Source organism: Vanellus vanellus (genome assembly GCF_965231255.1).
Source record: "Vanellus vanellus genome assembly, chromosome: 2".
NCBI classification, from domain to species: domain Eukaryota; kingdom Metazoa; phylum Chordata; class Aves; order Charadriiformes; family Charadriidae; genus Vanellus; species Vanellus vanellus.
In genome coordinates, this window is record NC_138906.1 from 169,644,159 (window position 1) to 169,659,040 (window position 14,882).

Genomic DNA, 14,882 nt, shown 5'->3' on the forward strand with positions numbered 1-14,882 from the left:
TCTCTGTCCCCTTCTCCAGCCTCTCCAATTCCCTCTGAATGCTGGCAAATCCAACCCCTGCCTCAACCACTCCGCCAGATTTTGCACTAGTTGCACACTTGCGGAGAGGCACTCTGTCCCACTGCCTAGGACACTGATGAGGATGCAGAACACTGTTGGCCCAATGGACCCAACTCCTGGGCTATACCACTTGAGACTTGCCTCCAACTGGACTTTGGGCCACTCATCACAAGACTCTGGGACCAGCACTTCCACAAATTTACAGTCTACCTCACGGGCCACTTAGGCACCCAAATGGTCTGAGCTTGTCTAGGAGGAGAAAACGTCTAAGTTTTTATGAAAAAGCTGAGGTTAGCACCAGTCACAGCTCTCTCCTCATTCACAAAGCTAGTCACTTCAGCTTTGAAGACACTGAGGTTAGTCAAGCATCATTTCTCCTTCGTAACTTCTCGCTGATGACTCTCCACCACCTGCTTCTCATTCCTGGGACTGGCACTGCTTGCTGGCTTGATTCTGTCCATCACCTTCCACAGGAGCAAGGTCAAGCTCACCACACTCTACTTTTACCAGTCATCCCTCCCAACCTTCTCAAAGACAGTAGGGGTATGAGCACTCTTCCAGCCGTCAGCAACTGCTCCGAGGCACCATGACCTTCACAAGATAATCCACAGAGGCCTCTCGAGGACATCAGCCAGCTCCCATGGCAGTCAGGACTACCACCTCTCAGGCCACAGGGACTTGAGTATATCCACTTGGAAAGCATTCCTTCCTACCGCAATTCACCTTCCTCAGCAACAAGCACGGCTGGCTTGACAAACAGCCTGCAAAGCACTCACCTTGGGTTAATTGGGGCAGGCCTTCACAGTCAGCAACCCTTGGGCACGCATCCACCAACACCAGGGCCACAACTCTGAAGCAACGAGCACCATCCTCACCTGCAATGCCCTCTGCTATCTCCAAATTCTCTTGCTGACCATCAAACACTATGCAGAGAGCCTCACCCCTTGGCATTCACCTCAAGTAAAGACTCCCAAAGGCCCTGGCTCACCAGCCTCCCCTGCCTGTTCCTCACACTCCCCCACTGCCTCTCACCACACTCACGGGCTCTCCACAAACTCATGTTTCTCCACAAACTCACCTCACCCTTGTGAGGTGCCGAACATTGAGCACTGTCTCATGCCAGAGCCATAGCTGCAAACGTGCCAGCACCAGCAGAGGGGAGCACTACCTAAGGGCCAACATAAGACTTTGGGGAGCGTGACCAGCCCCCCAACACCACAGGGCTTGCAAGATGTGTACCAGGCCTGATCATAGAATCCTAGAATGGTTTAGGTTGGAAAAGACCTTGAAGATCATCAAGTTCCAATCCCCCTGCAACAGGCAGGGACACCTCCCATTAGACCAGGGTGACCAAGGCCACGTTCAGCCTGGCCTTGAACACCTCCAGGGATGGGGCCTCAACAACCTCTCCGGGCAACCTTTTCCAGTTCTTTACAACCCTCAAAGTAAAAAAATTCTTCCTAATATTTAATCTAAACCTGCCCTCTTCCAGGTTAAAGCCATTCCCCCTCATCCTATCACTACAAGCCCTTTTAAAAAGTCCTTCCCTGCCATCTTGTAGGCCCTAGTTAAGTACTGGAAGGCTGCAATAAGATCTCCCTGGAGCCTTCTCTTCTCCAGCCTGACCAGCCCCAGCTCATTCAGCCTCTCTGCCTGCCCTCACTGCCACTCCCAGGGGGAAGAAGCCGCAAAATGCAACCCCCTTTCAGCTGGCAACCCTACAAGACTGAGGGTCATTAGGACACCTTCAGAGAAGACACAATGGGAGATGTGAGATATAAAGACAGCCTTAGACAGAAGGCAGCAAAGGAAGGGAAGAACCAAATCCGATGCAAGGAACAGCGCTTCACACCCACCACACATCCAGAGCCCGGAGCAGCCTGACGGGGCGGCGAGGAAATGGGGCCTCCTCTACACAATGCACCCACAAACCACACCACAAGAGTGCCACAGAATGACCTCACTGACAACACTCCACCACTTCTACGCTTTGGTCACATCTGTCAAATGCCCTGACACCGAGAGTCCATGCATATCCGCCCAAAAACCTATTCTCACTTCAAAGTTGCCGCCAGGGCCAAGTGTACACATCCTCAAGAGGAGGACATGACAAGGGTGCGTTGTGGGAAGGCAAACACACCCCGCCTCGTTACTTGCCACGCTGCGGCATGCAAGAGCTGCTTGCTGAATGATGCTGCCATGCGCAAAGCCTGTCCCGCCCCTCGGGGACCAGCATAAAAGCCCAACCAGCGCCTCTCTCCCTCACACGCTTCTCCTCACGCCTTCTCCTCCGCGCCCTGCAAGGTGAGCCTCAACCCCCTTCCCCTCCTTCTCCCGACCCACATGCACCTTCTCTTCCAACACACTCTGACCACAGCCTCACCAGCCCTGACGCCTCACCACCCCCGCGCTCCCCACGCACCCACAACAGCCCTCCCCACTCCCTCACCCTCCTGCAACACCCCCCTCACACCACCACCACCCTGCGCTTTCTCAACACCCTCTCTTCCAGGGACCCTCCACACCACACACATGGCCTGCAACGACCTCTGCCGCCCCTGCGGACCCACCCCGCTGGCTAACAGCTGCAACGAGCCCTGTGTCCGACAGTGCGAGGCCTCCCGCGTCGTCATCCAGCCACCCACCGTGGTCGTCACCCTGCCAGGACCCATCCTCAGCTCCTTCCCACAGAGCACCGCCGTCGGATCCTCCGCATCCGCTGCCGTGGGAAACGAACTCAGCTACCAGGGAGTGCCCGTCTCCTCCGGCGCCTTCGGCTACGGCTACGGCTACGGCTTGGGAGGCCTGGGCTGCTTCGGCGGCAGAAGAGGCTGCTACCCCTGCTAAGGGACCTCCCCAACACCTCTGACACCAACCACCCGAACCAGGAAAACCACAGCACAGACTGAGGACACACCTCTGGGTATTTGATGGCACATGGCTTCACTATCCATAGCTCCTCCTCTCAAGGCACCAAGCAAGGAAGCAGGGAAGGTGGCCAGCCCACCCTGCCTGCAAACATGGCCCATGTGCCTCCTCCTCTTCTCACACATCCTTCTCTCCATCGCCCTTTCTGATATGTCAACTACTCTCTGTTCCATCCACCTTCTCCAAATCAAAGCACACTGGGGACCTCCAGGTTGCGACTCCCACTGCACGGCAGGAAGTCCTCAGTGCTCTGCAAAGATCTACTGCATGCAAGGCACATCAGATGATGGTGTCCCTACTTGCACCGCACACCAGCTCCCTTCCACTTAGCACCTCTGCCTTTCCACTCTTTTGCCTCAATAAAGTTCTCCTGCATCCCAGCCTCACACGCCTCCTCTTTCCTTCTTCGCACAATGCTCTTCATACCTCACCCAACACAAAGCCAGGGCTCAAAGGGCTTAGGGGTGGTGGAAGGCGGCTACAAGACCTCTCTTAGCAAGTCTGTTCCCAGCCACAACAGCAGCACAGAGCAGAACAGTGGGGCGCCCATAATGTGACACAAGCTCTACGCTTACCCAGACAAAGGCTTGGACACACTAATGCACTCATACACAAGCCTCTGACAAAAATTCCCCACGCCAGCACATGCTTCCCCTGCTCTCTTTCCCACCGTTACACTCTGGCCACCACAGCAGGCACAATCATAGTAACCGGAATCATGGACTGCACAAGAAAGATCGGCAGATAATAGAGTTCCAGCCTACCTGCTCAAACAGGGTCAGCTCAAGCTCGCTGCTCAGGACCATGTCCAGTCAGGTTTTCAGGATCTCCAAGGATGAAGTCTCCAATACCTCTCTGCACAACCCGTTCCACTCTTTGACCACCCTCACATTAAAAACAGGTTGCCTTCTCTCCCAAGGAAATGGCACGTCTTTTCAGATTTTTCCATCCACCCTTGCCCTGGCCATGACCACCCATGAGAAGAGTCTCACTCCCCTATCCTCATTCCCTCTTGCCATGGTTTCCCCTGGGATAGAGTTGACTTTCTTACTAGCAGCTGCTAGAGTGCTGTGTTTTGGACTTAACATGAGAATGCTGTTGATAGCCGACTAATGGCTTTGGTTGTTGCTGAGCACTCGAGGCCTTTCCTGATCCTCATGCCGCCCCGCCAGCGAGTAGGCTGTGAGTGCACAAAGGGTTGGGAGGCGACACGGCCGGAACAGATGACCCCAGATGACCAAAGGGATAGTCCATGGCATATGATGTATAATATATATGCTCAATATATAATGATGGGGGAAGAAGAAAGAAGGGCGGGATGTTTGGCGCTAGGACATTTGCCTTCCCAAGTCAACATCACATTTATGGAGCCCTGCTTTCCTGGAGATGGCTCAACACCTGCCTGCTGATGGGAAGCAGTGAAGGAATTCCTTGTTTGGCTTTGCTTGGGTGCACAGCTTTTGCTTTAGTTATGAAACTTTCTCTAGCTCAACCCACGAGTCTTCTCAATTTTACTCTTCCAATTCTCTTCCCCATCTGGCCATGGGGGGCAGCGAGTGAGCAGCTGCGTGGTCCTAATGGCTGGCTGGCGCTGAACCACAACACTTTGCAACCAGGATTTAGAGACATTGAGGACATCTCCCCTCTCTGGCCTTGCCTTCTGGATGAAAAAAACTCCCAGCTCTGCAGATTTTCCCCTTTGCCCCAAGTCGTGCTCAGCAAAGCTGCTTTCCAGGCTGGCAGCCCAGACCATGCTGTGGTTCCCAGCATTATCCCTCCACACATGAAAGACTTTGCATTGCTCCCCGTCGAACTTCAGGACGTTTCTCTCTGCCATGTTCTCCAGCCTCTCCAGCTCCCTCTGAATGCTGGTACCACCAACCCCTGCCTCAGCCACTCCTCTAGATTTTCACCATCTGCAAACTTCCTCAAGGGACACTCCGTCCCACTGCTCAGGACATTGATGGGGATGCTGGACACTGTTGGCCCCACGGACTCGACCCCTTGGAAACACCAACTGAGACTTGCCTCCAATTGGTCTTTGGGCCACTCATCACAAGCCTCTGGGTACAGCCCTTCCACCACTTTGCTATCCACCTCACTAGTCACACAACTCATGATTTCTCAGCTTCTCTAGGAGCGTGTAATGGGAGACACGCACAAAGGCTTCAGTCAGGTCCAGCTCAAGAACAGCCACTGCACACCCCTTGTCCAACATCCAGTGGCTTCAACACGGACAGCACAGAGATTGGTCAAGAGCGATTTCCCCTTCGTGAATCCACGCCAACAAGCCACATCACTTTTGTGTTCTTCCTAGGCTTGGAAATTCTTTCCAGGACCATTTCATCTATGGCCTTCCCTGCAAACAAGGTCAGGTTCACAAAGCTCTACTTTCTCGTGTCCTCCATCTTTATCGTCTTCAAGATACGAGGACTATGACCTCTCTTCCAGTCTTCAGGATCTGCTCCCAGGCACCAGAACCTTGCCAAGCTAATGTACAGGGCTCTCCTCAAAACATCAGCCAGCTCCCTCCGCGTTCCTTGGGGCAGCCTATCAGGCCCTGTGGACTTGCCTGCACCCCGTTGCACAGCACTCCGCCTTACCTCAATTCATCTTCGTCACCAACCACCACTGCTCGCCTGACAAACACCCTGCAAAACACTCACCTCCACGTCACTGGGGCAGGCATTGCCACTCAGCACTCCTTCATCATGCAGCCACCACCACCAGGGCCTCCGCTCTGCAGCCACATCCTGCATGCTTGCCTCCACCTCTCCTTGGCAATCTCCACATTTTCTTGCTTCCCTTAAGACGCTCTGCAGGGAAGTGGCCTCAGCACGCGCCCCAAGTGGAGACCCCAAAGGCCCTGGCTCACCAGCTTCCCCTGCCTGCCCCTCACGCTCCCCCACTGCCTCTCACCACACTCACGGGCTCTCCACAAACTCATCTGCCCTTTTGAGGTGCCCAACATTGAGCACTGCGTCACCCCAGAGCCATGGCTTCCAAAGTCCCAGCACCAGGTAAGGAGAACGATATGCAAGGGCCAACACAAGCTTCTACTCAGAACGACCAGCCTCCCAACAGCACAGGGACTGCGAGCTCTGAACCAGCGCTGCCAGGAAAGCGTCCTGCTACACAAACAGCTGTCCTCTGCGTGCTTCACATGGCACCCCAGAAAAGGCACCAAGGCACCACAAGTCCCGACAGGCATCCTCCTGTCTATTAACTACAGCCTTGCAAGCCACACGTTCACAAAGACATACAAAGAGCATGCGAATAGGAAAAGCCAGACATAAAGACAGGCTGACAGAGCGGGGATCAAGGAAAGGAAGGACCAAACGCGATGGAAGGGGCAGCGCCTCACAGCCGGCACACATCCAAAGCCCAGAGCAGCCTGACAGGCCTGTGAAGAAATTAGGCAGCCTCTTCACAGGAAACCCACAAACCACACCACACAAGTATCACAGAATGACCTCACTGACGACACCCCACCTCACCTACGCTTTGGTCGCATTTGCCAAAAGCCCTGACACACGCCATCAACACCGAGGCTTTGGCCTCTAAAACTGCTGCTTGAAAGCTGCCGCCGGGGCCAAGGGCTCAAGTCCTCAAGAGGAAGACAGGACAAGGGAGCGTTGTGCGAAGGCAAACACACCCCGCCTCGTTACTTGCCACGCTGCGGCATGCAAGAGCTGCTTGCTGAATGATGCTGCCATGCGCAAAGCCTGTCCCGCCCCTCGGGGACCAGCATAAAAGCTCAACCAGCGCCTCTCTCCCTCACACGCTTCTCCTCACGCCTTCTCCTCCGCGCTCTGCAAGGTGAGCCTCAACCCCCTTCCCCTCCTTCTCCTGACCCACATGCACCTTCTCTTCCAATACGATCTGCCCACAGCCTCCCCACCCCTGCGCTCCCCACGCACCCACAACAGCCCTCCCCACTCCCTCACCCTCCTGCAACACCCCCCTCACACCACCACCACTCTATGCTTTTTCAACACCCTCTCTTCCAGGGACCCTCCGCACCGCACACATGGCCTGCAACGACCTCTGCCGCCCCTGCGGACCCACCCCGCTGGCTAACAGCTGCAACGAGCCCTGTGTTCGACAGTGCGAGGACTCCCGCGTCGTCATCCAGCCTTCCACCGTGGTCGTCACCCTGCCAGGACCCATCCTCAGCTCCTTCCCACAGAGCACCGCCGTCGGATCCTCCGCATCCGCTGCTGTGGGAAACGAACTCAGCTACCAGGGAGTGCCCGTCTCCTCCGGCGCCTTCGGCTACGGCTACGGCTACGGCTTGGGAGGCCTGGGCTGCTTCGGCGGCAGAAGAGGCTGCTACCCCTGCTAAGGGACCTCAACAATACCACTCACACAAACCACCCACCTCCAGGCCATTGCTTGCAGACAAGATCATCCTCTGCGGCTCCTCCTCTCAAGGCACCAAGCACGGAAAGCAGGGAGACGGCCAGCCCGCGCTGCCTGCAAACATGGCCCATGTGCCTCCTCCTCTTCTCACACTGCCTTCTTTGCATCGCCCCTTCTACTGGGTCCACTACTCTCTGCTGCACCACCTCCGGACAAGCCAAAGCTCATTGCAGACCTCTAGGGTGCTCCGCCTACTGCGGGCCAGGAAGACCTTGCTGCTCTGCACATGTCTGTCTCACAGAAGAAGGGATGTAAGGTGATGGTCACCCTACCTGTACATCAGACCGGCTCCCTTCCACTTGGCATTCCTGCCTTTGCACTCTTTGGCCTCAATAAACTTCTCCTGCATCACAGCCTCACACGCCTCCACTTTCTTTCTTCTCACAAGCCTCTTCCAATCTCACCCGCCACAATACCAGGGATACGCAGCCCATCAGGTTGGGTAGAAAAGGGCCACAAGAGCTCTCCTACGAACGAGAGAGAGAGTTTTGCTTTGTCCCCAGCAAAACCACAACTCTCACCCTGTGCACTTTGAGCACATTACACAAGCCCTTCACTTGCCCAAACAAAGGCTTGGAAACACTAATTTCTTCTAAACTAAGTCTTCTAAACACTTCTAGCCATTTGTATGACGCAAGTTCTCCATGGCAGCACACACTCAGAATCATAGAATCCTTGAGGTAGGAAAAGACCCTTAAGATCAGTGCGTCCAACCCTTAACCTAACACGACCAACTACACCATGAAACCATGGCCCTTATGTCCATGCCTACTGTTTCAAAAGTCCCCCAGGCATGGGGACTCAACCACTTCGCTGGGAAGCCTCTTCCAATGCTTGACAATGCTTTCCCTGAAGACATTCACCTAAGATCCAATCTAAACCTCCCATGGTGCAACCTGTGGCCATTTCCTCTTGCCCTATCACTTGGTACATGGGAAAAGAAGACTGACACTCACATCTCTGCAACCTCCTTTCAGGGAGTTGTAGAGAGCCTCCTTTTCTCCAGCCTAAACAACTCCAGTTCCCTCTCGCTCTCCTCAGAAGACTTCTTCTACAGAGCCCTCACCAGTTTCCTTGCCCTTCTTTACACTCGGTCCAGCACCTCAATGTCTTTCTTGCACTGAGGGTGCAACCTGACGCCATTTCCTCTTGACCAATCACTTGGTACCTGGGAAAAGAAGACTGACACCCACCTCGCTACAATCTCCTTGCAGGTAGTTTTAGAGCGCGATATGGCCTCCCTCAGCCTCCTTTTCTCCAGCCTAAACAAACCCAGTTCCCTCTCGCTCTCCTGAGAAGACTTCTTCTGCAGACCCCTCTCCAGCTTCCTTCCCCTTCTTTGCAGACACTCCAGCACCTCAATGTTTTTCTGATAGTGAGGGGCCCAAAACTCAACACTGGATTCCAGGAACGGACTCACCAGGGCTGAAGACAGGGAGACGAGCACTGCCGTAGTCCACCTGGCCACACCACTTCTGATACAAGCAGGATGCTAGTGTCCACCTTGGCACCTGGGCACACTGCTGGCTCATATTCAGACAGATGTTGAACAACAGCCCCAGCTCCTTTTCTGACAGGCAGCTTTCTGGCCACTCTGCCCCAAGCCTGTAGCGCTGCATGGGGTTTGTGTGACCCAAGTGCAGGACCCGGCACTTGGCCTTCTCGAACCTCATGCAACTGGCCTCAACCCATTGATCCAGTCTATCCAGATGACAGAATCACAGAGTCTCAGAAGCACAGAATGGTGGAGCTTGGAAGGCACCTTTAGAAAACATCTAGTCCAACCCCCCTTCCAAAGCAAAGTCACTGAGATCAAGTTGCACAGGAACGCATCCAGGTGGGTTTGGAATCTCTCCAGAGAAGGAGACTCCACAGCCTCTCTGGGCAGCCTGTGCCAGTGCTTCTCCACCCTCAAAGCAAAGAAGTTTTTCGTCACGTTCAGATGGAATTTCCTGTGTTACAATTGTCTGTACCCCTTGACCTGTCGCCGGAAACCACTGAAGACTCTGGCCCCATCCTCTTGACACCTGTCCTTTAGATATTGATAAGCATTGATCGGATTCCATGCCATATGACATCATACTTGAGATATAATGCCGGGTGCCGTGGCAAGAAGAAAGAAGGGTGGCAGTGATATTTGGCATTATGACGATTGTGTTCCGAATTAAACATCATGCGTCTTGGAGCCCTGCTTTCCTGGAGATGGCTCAACACCTGCCTGCTGATGGGAAGGAGCGAAGGAATTCCTTGTTTGGCTTTGCTCCTCTGCGCAGCTTCTGCTCTAATTATACAACTGTTTTGATCTCAACCCACGAGTCTTCTCACCTTTACTCTTCCGATTCTCTTCCCCATCCTGCTGTGGGGCGCGTGAGCGAGCGGCTGCGTGGTCTTAATTGCCGGCTGGTGTTGAACCACAACACCTCCCATGCGGGATTTAGAGACATTGAGGACATCTCCCCTGCACGGCCCTGCCTCCTGCCTGAAAAACCTCCCAGCTCTCCAGGCTTCCACTCAGAGGAAGATGTCTCAAGTCGCTTCAGTGTATTGGTTTCCCTGCACTGCACTTGCTCCACTGAGTCCTTGTCTGTCTTTCGATGGGGAGCCCACAACTCAACATAGGACTCCACACAGGGCCTCACAAGTACCTAAGAGAGGGAAACGTCACCTCCACCAAATGCTGGCAAAGCTCTTCCCAATGTCACCCTGGAGTCTCTTGGCCTGTGTCCACAGGACTGCATTGCTGCTTTCTACTCACCTTGTTCTCCACCAGCAACACAAAGTCGTGCTCAGCAAAGTTGCTTTCCAGACTGGCAGACCAGAGCATCTCCTAGTAACCACCGCTATTCTTCCAAAGATGCAGGACTTTGCATTGCCCCCGGTTGAACTTCTAGAGATTCCTCTCTGTTGTACTTCTCCGGCCTCTCCAGCTCCCTCTGAATGCTGGCACCACCAACCCCTGCCTCAGCCACTCCTCCAGATTTTGCACCAGCTGCGCACTTGCTAAGGGGCACTCAGTCCCACTGCCCAGGACACTGATGAGGATGCAGAACACTGTTGGCCCAATGGACCTGACTCCTGGGCTACACCATTTGACACTTGCCTCCAACTGGACTTTGGGTCACTCATCAAAAGACTCTGGGACCAGCGCTTCCACCACTTTGCAATCCACCTCACTGCTACTTACACACCCCATGATTTCTCGTTTTCTCTACAAGCCTACAAGGAGAGATAGTGTAAGGCTTTCCTAAAAGGTCGATGTAAACAACAGCCATGGCTCTCTCCTCAGTCACAAAGCTAGTCACTGCAGTTTTGAAGACACTGAGGTTAGTCAAGCATCGTTTCGCCTACTTAAATTCATGCTGATGACTTGCCACCACCTGTTTGTCATTCCTGGGATTGGCACTGCTTGCTGGCTTCATTCTGTCCATCACCTTCCACAGGAGCGAGGTTGAGCCCACCAACCTCTACTTTCATCAGTCATCCCTCCCAAACTTCTCAAAGAAAGCAGGGGTATGAGCTCCCTTCCAGCCGTCAGCAACGGCTCCGAGGCACCATGACCTTCACAAGATAATCCACAGAGGCCTCTCGAGGACATCAGCCAGCTCCCATGGCATTCATGACCACCACTTCTCAGGCCACAGGGACTTGCGTACATCCACTTGGAAAGCATTCCTTCATACCGCAATTCACCTTCCTCAGCAGCAACCCCTGCTGGCTTGACAAACAGCCTGCAAAACACTCACCTTGGGTTAATTGGGGCAGGCCTTCACAGTCAGCAACCCTTGGGCACGCATCCACCAACACCAGGGCCCCAGCTCTGAAGCAACGAGCAGCATCCTCACATGCAACGCCCTCTGCTATCTGAAAATTGTCTTTATGCCAATCAATCCCTATGCAGAGAGCCTCACCCCTTGGCACTCACCTCAAGTAAAGACCCCCAAAGGCCCTGGCACACCAGCTTCCCCTGCCTGCCCCTCACGCTCCCCCACTGCCTCTCACCACACTCACGGGCTCCCCACAAATTCCTCTGCCCTTGTGAGGTGCCCAACATTGAGCACAGTGTCATGCCAGAGCCATGGCTGCAAACGTGCCAGCACCACCTAAGGGGAGCACTAGCTAAGGGCCAACATAAGACTGTGGGGAGCATGACCAGCTCCCCAACACCACAGGGGTTGCAAGATGTGTACCAGGCCTGATCATAGAATCCTAGAATGGTGCCGTCTCCTCTGGCACCTTTGGCTACGGCTACGGCTACGGTTTGGGAGGCCTGGGCTGCTTCGGCGGCAGAAGAGGCTGCTACCCCTGCTAAGGGACCTCAACAATACCACTCACTCAAACCACCCACCTCCAGCCCATTACTTGCAGACAAGATCATCCTCTGTGGCTCCTCCTCTCAAGGCACCAAGCATGGAAAGCAGGGAGACGGCCAGCCCGCGCTGCCTGCAAACATGGCCCATGTGCCTCCTCCTCTTCTCACACTTCCTTCTTTGCATCGCCCCTTCTGCTAGGTCCACTACACTCTGCTGCACCACCTCCGGAGGGCCAAAGCTCACTGCAGACCTCCAGGGTGCCCCTCCTACTGCAAGCCAGGAAGACCTCGCTGCTATGCCAAGGTCTATCTCACAGAAGAAGGGATGGAAGGTGATGGTCACCCTACCTGTACATTAGACCGGCTCCCTTCCACTTGGCGCTCCTGCCTTTGCACTCTTTGGCCTCAATAAACTTCTCCTGCATCACAGCCTCACACACCTCCACTTTCTTTCTTCTCAGAAGGCTCTTCCAATCTCACCCGCCACAAAGCCAAGGATACACATCCAACCCTTAACCTAACACGACCAACTACACCATGAAACCATGGCCCTTATGTCCATGTCTACTGATTTTAAACACCCCCAGGTATGGGGACTTAACCACTTCCATGGGAAGCCTCTTCCATTGTTTGACAATGCTTTCCATGAAGACATTTACCTAAGATCCAATCTAAACATCCCATGGCGCAACCTGAGACCATTTCCTCTTGCCGTATCACTTGGTACCTGGGAAAAGAAGACTGACACCCACCTCGCCACAACCTCCCTTCAGGGAGTTGTAGAGTGCGATAAGGTCTCCCCTCAGCCTCCTTTTCTCCAGGCTAAAAACCTCAGTTCCCTCATGCGCTCCTCAGAAGACTTCTCCTCTACACCCCTCAACAGCCTCCTTGCCCTTCTTTGCAGACACTCCAGCACCACAAGGTCTTTCTTGTAGTGAGGGGCCCAAAACTCAACACTGGATTCCAGGTTGCGGCGACACCAGGGCTGAAGACAGGGAACGATCACTTCCCTCGTCCTACTCCTGCTGGCCATACTACTTCTGATACAAGACAGGATGCTAGTGGACTTCTTGGCCACCTGGGCATACTGCTGGCTCATATTCAGCTGGCTGCCGAATAACACCTCCAGCTCCTTTTCCGCCAGGCAGCTTTCCGACCACTCTGCACCAAGCCTGTAGCGCTGCATGGGGTTTGTGTGACCCAAGTGCAGGAACCGGCACTTGGCCTTCTTGAATATACTACCATTGACCTCAACCCATTGATCCAGCCTGTCCAGATGACAGAATCGCAGAAGCAAAGATGCAAAGAATGGTGGCGCTTGGAAGGGACCTACCAAGGCCACCTAGTCCAACCCCTCTCCCAAAGCAGGGTGACCGAGATCAGGTTGCACACGAACGCATCCAGGTGGGTTTGGAATCTCTCCAGAGAAGGAGACTCCACAGCCTCTCTGGGCAGCCTGTGCCAGTGCTTCTCCACCCTCAAAGCAAAGCAGTTTTTCCTCAAGTTCAGATGGAATTTCCTGTGTCACAATTGCCTGAACCCCTTGACCTGTCGCCGGGCACCACCGAAGAGAATCTGGCCCCATCCTCTTGACACCTGTCCTTTAGATATTGATAAGCATTGATCGGATTCCATGCCATATGATATCATACTTATTCTATAATGCCCGCGGAAGAAGAAAGAAGGTGGGAGGTGATGTTGACATTATGAGGTTTGTCTTCCCAGGTAAACATCACGCGTGTTGGAGCCCTGCTTTCCTGAGATGGCTCAACACCTGCCTGCCAATGGGAAGGCGTGAAGGAATTCCTTGTTTGGCTTTGCTCCTGTGCGCAGCTTCTGCTTTATCTATTAACGTGTTTTGATCTCAACCCACGAGTCTTCTCACTTTTACTCTTCCGGTTCTCTTCCCCATCCTGCTATGGGGGGCGTGAGTGAGCAGCTGCGTGGCCTTAATTGCTGCCTGGTGTTGAACCATGGCACCTCCCATGCGGGATTTAGAGACATTGAGGACATCTCCCATTTTCTCCTGCCTGAAAAACCTCCTAGCTCTCCAGACTTCCACCCATAGAAAGGTGCCTCAATTCACTTCAGTGTATTGGTGTCCCTGTGCTGCACTTGCTCCACTGAGTCCTTGTCTGTCTTTCAATGGGGAGCCCACAACTCCACACAGGGCTCCACACAGGGCCTCACAAGTGCCAAAGACACAGAACGATCACCTCCCCCAAACTGCTGGCAACGCTCTTCCCAATGATGCCCTGGAGACTCTTGGACTCTTTTGCCCCAAGGCAAAAAAGGATGCAGGACTTTGCACTGCCCCCGGTTGAATTTCAGGAGATTCCTCTCTGTCCCCTTCTCCAGCCTCTCCAATTCCCTCTGAATGCTGGCACCACCAACCCCTCCCGCAGCCACTCCGCCGCATTTTGCACCAGTTGCACACTTGCGGAGAGGCACTCTGTCCCACTGCCTAGGACACTGATGAGGATGCAGAACACTGTTGGCCCAATGGACCCGACTCCTGGGCTACACCACTTGAGACTTGCCTCCAACTAGACTTTGGGTCACTCATCACAAGACTCTGGGACCAGCACTTCCACAAATTTACAGTCTACCTCACGGGCCACTTAGGCACCCAAACGGTCTGAGCTTGTCTAGGAGGAGAAAACGTCTAAGTTTTTATGAAAAAGCTGAGGTTAGCACCAGTCACAGCTCTCTCCTCATTCACAAAGCTAGTCACTTCAGCTTTGAAGACACTGAGGTTAGTCAAGCATCATTTATCCTTCGTAACTTCTCGCTGATGACTCTCCACCACCTGCTTCTCCTTCCTGGGACTGGCACTGCTTGATGGCTTCATTCTGTCCATCACCTTCCACAGGAGCAAGGTCAAGCTCACCAACCTCTACTTTCACCAGTCATCCCTCCCAAACTTCTCAAAGACAGTAGGGGTATGAGCACTCTTCCAGCCGTCAGCAACTGCTCCGAGGCACCATGACCTTCACAAGATAATCCACAGAGGCCTCCACGACCTCCATTCACGACCACCACCTCTCAGGCCACAGGGACTTGCCTACATCCACTTGGAAAGCATTCCTTCATACCGCAATTCACCTTCCTCAGCAACAAGCGCGGCTGGCTTGACAAACAGCCTGCAAAGCACTCACCTTGG

At 53.9% G+C, this 14,882-nt stretch overlaps 2 protein-coding genes across 2 annotated transcripts; both read left to right on the top strand.

The window, feature by feature from the left end:
• Positions 1-2,592: 2,592 nt before the first annotated feature.
• LOC309669006 (feather keratin-like) lies at positions 2,593-2,907 on the top strand (the record flags this gene model as incomplete). Its single annotated transcript, XM_082479577.1, has 1 exon — positions 2,593-2,907. The coding sequence occupies one exon, from the start codon at positions 2,593-2,595 to the stop codon at positions 2,905-2,907; it is 315 nt and encodes a 104-aa protein (XP_082335703.1).
• Positions 2,908-7,018: 4,111 nt separating this feature from the next.
• LOC309668890 (feather keratin-like) lies at positions 7,019-11,719 on the top strand (the record flags this gene model as incomplete). Its single annotated transcript, XM_082479430.1, has 2 exons — positions 7,019-7,289; positions 11,646-11,719. 2 exons carry the CDS (start codon positions 7,019-7,021, stop codon positions 11,717-11,719), a joined length of 345 nt encoding a protein of 114 aa, XP_082335556.1.
• Positions 11,720-14,882: the final 3,163 nt, after the last annotated feature.